Source organism: Apteryx rowi, unplaced genomic scaffold (genome assembly GCF_003343035.1).
Source record: "Apteryx rowi isolate R43461 unplaced genomic scaffold, aptRow1 scaffold_68, whole genome shotgun sequence".
NCBI lineage: Eukaryota > Metazoa > Chordata > Aves > Apterygiformes > Apterygidae > Apteryx > Apteryx rowi.
The window spans coordinates 1,522,956-1,528,955 of NW_020450960.1; the positions used below are offsets into that span (position 1 = coordinate 1,522,956).

Here is a 6,000-nt window from a genome sequence, read left to right on the forward strand (position 1 = left end):
AGCAGAGTCTGGAGATACTAGTTAAACTTGAAGCTACAAATGGTTTCTTGGAAGGCTTTTACACAGCAAGGGGTAAGTTTCAAGAAGATTCAAGACAGGCCACTTAAGAAGTCTTAGCTTCTGAACATAGTCACTCATTAGAAATTATATAGGAAAAGGCTGAGGAAGAAATATTTAACTAAGCCTTTATATTGGTAAGAACACAATGAGGGGAAAGAAAAGCATCATCAGGATCTAAACATATATTGAATTATAAATTAATGTTCATAGCATTGGCTGAAACCATTTATCAACATACTTTAGTAATGTTGCAAGAAGTTTTTCACTCTTAAAAGTGAACGTTCARTAAGCACGTAGCAGCAAAAGCCCTTACATCTGCAAAACACTCAAGTACTAAAACAGCAAAGTTCCGTCTACTTCATTTGACAATTATGTGTAAAACAGCGCATGAAGACCATGACTGCTGTGTACCACCACTGCCACGTTTACATGCAAACGGGTATCTTGAATTTACATTGCCTGTGATAGGGGATTTACACTGGGAATTCCCATTAGTGTATATGGGACTTTACTACCCAAATCCAATGTGCACAGGAACATAATTATCTGTGTTTGTGAAACTAAACAGGATAACATTTCAAATAACTTGTGTTCTTAAACATTCAGCTTGCTGATGAGAGATAAACAATATTTTGAAAAGCCCATCTCATATTTAATGCAGTATTTCAACAAAACCCACACTCAAAGAAATGAAAAAACTGCCTTAACTAGCAAACTATAACAACTCAGTTTTAGCTTTTTTTCATTTTTAAGGTAAGTATTTAATTTAAAAAATATATGCTGGGGGAAAAAAAAAAGAAGAACCCTCGTACAATATGATTTTTCAAAGAGCTGAAGTTTGGAGTAACGTTAACGGTTTGGATCCTGGTTTGGATAATAAAATTAATTTCAGGTAAGTATGATTATCTGGTACTTTTGGCTACAGAAGCATCCACTGTTGTAAAATTTAAAACCAGAAATTTGCTATTTCCAGGGAAGATTCTGATCCATAATTTGAAAATTCCCATTAAAGTCAGATCATATGCCACAGCAAAATGGAAGGGCTTCTAATGGTTTAAATGAGCTTTGAATCAGAGTTTTTTCTTCTATGGAATTAGAGATGCTATAAAAAGGATTAAACAAAACAAAATTTAACTACAATTTCTATGGCAATACAGCTAGAACCATAGTACCCATCTGGCGCACATCCAAAACACAGGCTTGAATCTACCTAGCAACCAAATGAAGACCTAATCAGGATAAAGGCTGAATAGAAAGAACACAAGCACAGAAACCTGCAAATACTTTCAAACATTTTAAGGAAAATTGATGCTTTTGGCATACAAGATGATTTTACAGCAAAAGGCAAAATACTTGTTTCTAGTAAGATCCTAATAGAAAATATGGATTTCCTTACATGATCCTTTTTTTGCAGAAAGGGACATCAGTAACAAGCTTCATTTTCCTACTATGTGCTTCAATATTATGAAATTTAAAAATATTAACAGATGACTACTTCAGAGTTCTATTTCTGTTTAGAAAACACAGTCCTAAATCTCGGGTTGGATAGGGCTGAACAGTCTTAAAAACATGATAGAGGACTTCACAGGTAAAGTGTTAAACTTTGGCTCAGGAGCACAAGGCAGATTTGTCTAGTAGATCCTCTCCTCAGACTTGAGCTTGCTCTGTGCTCCTGGAGAAAGCTCTCCAAAGAGGCAGGGAGAGGAGGGAGTGGGGGGGGGGGGGGGGGGGAAAAAAAAAGAGGAAAAAAAAAAGATCCCCTTTCACAGGGCCCCTGGCCTCTGCTTGGGCTCAGAGGCCCAGCCCACGGAGCTCAAAGAAAAACCTACCACTACCAAAAACTATGAATTAATTCTAGATTAAAAAAATAGATAGGGAAGATATTTAAATGTTGCTTTCAATAATCAGGCTGCTTACTTATGCCAGAAATCATGAATTGTCTTATTTCTGTAGCAGCAACCTCTCTGGGTGGCATTACATTATTTATGAGTAATGCAATCCACGTTTTCTAAACATTCTTACTCTCAGTTTAGGCTTTGTCTTTTCTTTTCCTTTTTTAAGCTTTCAGATAATAAGTCCTTTTAAGGCTCATCAAAAGCCAACGTTTTGATGCCATTCTCCATGACAGCCAACTAACTCCAAAAGTAAATACCAATGTGCCAACTGGTTCTATAATAACTAAGTTACAGAAATGCTTACAAAACATTCCACTGAATTTTACCAGGCAATAAATAATTCTAAACCAATGTTAAAAAAAATCTAGGCATAAAAAATTCTTAGCTCAAAAAGCAGTTTATATATTCACTTTGTAAAGTTCATACCTAACCACACTAGGAGAAAAGAACAGAGCATGACAAACCCATACATAAACACAGCAATACTTCGCCCTTGAAAGTATTTCCACACACCWAATTCAAGAAGATAAACTGACATAATCCATTTCTTTGTATGTAGCTATACCACATGTTTTGCAACCAAGAGAAACTTTTACCAACATGTACTTGCATTTACTTTAAAAAGCCACTAGTTTGCAGGAAAACATGCAATTCTTGATTCACTCATTTTTATGTCACAGTTTCATATTTAGTGTTTTGAAAATTACAAAATTCCCATCCACCAATCCACTAACTTTGAATTACTACTACGATAAAGCGAATCGCACTGCCCATCTACCTGCTATTTAGGTTTCAAATTTAAGAGGTAAGCAGTTCCCCTTTTTCCACTTTACTGGCTGAAGAATATCTAAGAGCAAAACAATAAGAGCTTAGATACACTGTCATATTACTAAATTTAGAAACAAGCTATCAGAAATCCCCTCACAGAACAAAATCAAATTGAAGTAGTTACTAAACTACAGTTCTTTAAACAGAATACTAAAATATACTTAGGATCCACAACAAGTTTTGCATGTGAACAAAATTAAAACAAGCAGTAAGTTCATGACTCATTTCACCGGTTTCAGGAAAACACATCACAGCACAAAGAATAAGAGATGAGAAACTATGACTGAAGAATAAAACTGACTTGTGTCCAACTACAACCTTTCCCTTAATTAACAGGTAAATGCTTCACATGACAATTTAATTATACAATCTATTCTAATTCAGTTTGACAGAGAAAAATGACTTCAGTTATCAAGATATCTCTGATCACTTGGCATGTCACCCTACTTGCTGGTATTTCTCACTCTAAATTCAATGCAAGTCTCAGGCCTATCAGCTGAATTTTCAGACTATCCAATGACATTCCAAAACATCAATGACATGCCGATTCTCAATTCTCCTTTGCAGGAATTGCCTAGAGCCACGTACAGTGGAGACTGCTGTTAAGAGTAGMGTGTTTGTTTGAATGCACACTGTATGCATCAAAAGGTACATGAGCCTTATATTCCTTTTATTTCTTTAAATTTATGCTGGAAGTTAACTCAAGAAATATCCTACCTGCTACCTATACCACTAGTGAAGTAAAGTTATGAGGATCAAACAAATGTTTTGTGAAGTTCATATTCTGATTCAAACAGCTTCCCTTGCAACTCCACAGTGGAAAAGTTCTACTGCAACTCACATCACAGGCATTCTTGAGTAGCATAACTTTTGAACGCACTTATGATTCATTCTCCTTCCCTCTTCTACCCCACCCACAAAACTGTAACTTTTAATGGTCCACCCAAATCTTTAGTCTTAACACAAAAAGAGAAAAGCAAGTTCTCAGGACTTCATATCTTACCCAAAGTTCATATAGAAAACAATTTTTTTTTTTAATCTTCTGGTCACTTCAGAAGAGATGTCCATAGTGCTTCATTAAAAACATACAATACCAGATTCAAAAAACAATTTCATATCTTTAAGAGCAAAAGCAGTGAACTTTAAAGGAACATTTTATGAAACGTACACGAAGAGATACAATAGCACTCTGACCTGACTCAATTATACCATAGGGCACCATCAATTCCATGGTAGTTGTGTTTTAACATAGCTGCCTTGTTGGAAGTTTASTCAACACTATTCTGGATGCATAACTCCACATTCAAACTACTAGAGTACTGAGGACTTCTTTTACTTTGTTTCACCTTTTCTTAGTCTGGATATTTTATTGCCATTCCTCAGTTGACTTGGTTTCACCATAACTTGCATTCGCCAACAGCTGGCTTCACACCCTTCTTGTATTTAAACTGTTGAAATTATTCAGACTAGAGGAGGCATACTTCCTAGATTTCATAGGCTAAGCTTATTACACAAACAGAAAGCTCCCTACAGCACTGCTTTACCTAAAAATGCCCTGGATGCTCCCCTTCCATCCTTTACTCACTCCAGGAATACCCACAACCCTATCCTTGTTCCCTCCTTCATGTCAGAGGCTCTTCTTATTCTACCCCACATCTTCCCTTCATGCCTAGGAAAGGGCACACGTCTCTCAAAGTCCTTCTCCCTTATATGACAGAGCTCTTTTAATCTCTGCTTTGCCAAGGATTTTTTATGTCCTCCTATATTGATATTGGCATCTGATGGCTCAAGGTTCCCCGAAACATGGAACATTAGCGTAGCACTTAACAGTTTTCTTATTACATACCAGACACCGAAGGAGACATCCATCACACTGAATGTAAGGCTTCAGCAGGCTCAGACCATTAGCAGCACTGTCTAATGGCACACATTGCTAATATTTAGCATATTATAGCTTAACAAAGGTAAACTGGTGTAATACATACCGAAGAAAAATTAAACTACTCGCTGCTCTTGCAAACCTATCTCTCACTTGGGGACCAGAATTATACCAGGTATCATTAAAGTTTATTTAATACCTTCAAATTATTAGCATACTATCTGAATTCCACCAGATTGCTAAAATTCAGCATCTTCCTAAAATGGTTTGTATTCTATCACATACTTCATTAAGCAAGGACATAGCTTAGGTAGCAAGTTTTTCCAGTCAAATCCATCATTAAAATAAATCTCCATATAAATTACAAAGGAGAGAGAGAGATGATCAAGAAATTAAAATGCATGTTTTATACTGACACTTTCAGCCTCATTTTCATATTTTCCTTACTGGCAATACCTCTTGAAGGCGACAGAAACAGAGCTCCAAGGACTTTGTGATGCTCAGTTTGCTATCCAGCTATCTCACACAGACTGTTGATTAAACACAGCCCGAATCAGAACTCTACTTTGAACTTTTCTACCAGAYCTGGAGGTAAATTCTTTTGATAAACTGAAGTAGAAGCCCCTTCTCCAAATCTCAAAATACCTTTTCTAAATACATAGTTTATAAATACTAAGCATGCCCTCCCCATATGATATAACAGGATTAAAAGAGTGAATTCAAAATTTTAAAGAGCTTGCATTGGCTGTTGTGTAACGATACTCCCAAGAGCATATACAGCTAGTCTYAAAAATTTAGGGTGCAACAGTTACACAACCGTCAAGCACCTCACATTTGGGTGGGGGAAGATGCTGAAACGAGCACTTCCCGGGAACTATCCACTTCGCAGGCAAAGCTCCAGTTTTCAAGGCAACATCCCAGAGACACCATCACGGTAACAGGATTATGCAAGCCGGCCTGCACTCGCTGCCTGGCAAACTCCAGTTATGAAACAGAGAGGAGAAAATTAATTTTCTAGACTACCCGCCGCCCCGGGAAAAGGTCAGGGCGCTCGGCCTTCTCAGGTACCGCCCCCGGCTCGCAGCGACGCGGCTCGGGCCGCTCGCCGCCGACACAAGGCGAGGCCGAGGCCGAAGCCGCCGCGTTTGGGCTCGAAGCACGAGCACCCCCCACCCCCTCCCCGGGCTCCCGGAGGCGACGCCGCCGAGAGGGGCGAGCCCGCCGCCCGGGGCCGCTCACCTGCGCTGCCGATTTCCATTCATGGAGCTGGGCGCAGCCGCTGGGGGCTGCGGGCTCCGCCGCTGCGCCGGGCCCGGGGTGGGCCGGGCCGGCCGCGCT

General features: G+C 38.9%; 1 protein-coding gene across 5 annotated transcripts in view; it reads right to left on the minus strand.

Moving 5' to 3' along the window:
- AGO3 (argonaute 3, RISC catalytic component) overlaps nucleotides 1-5,998 on the minus strand; it is a 35,180-nt gene extending 29,182 nt beyond the window's left edge. For 3 of the 5 annotated variants that reach the window (XR_003256665.1, XM_026085850.1, XM_026085855.1), the window contains exon 1: nucleotides 5,902-5,998. Coding sequence is in view for 3 of the 5 variants with exons in the window: in XM_026085850.1 (XP_025941635.1) it covers nucleotides 5,902-5,920 (19 nt within the window). In the remaining 2 variants the exon portion in view is untranslated. Of the gene's footprint in view, nucleotides 1-4,629; nucleotides 4,664-5,494; nucleotides 5,603-5,901 lie in introns of those variants that run through there. The other 2 variants (XM_026085854.1, XM_026085852.1) reach the window with 2 other exon arrangements.
- Nucleotides 5,999-6,000: the final 2 nt, after the last annotated feature.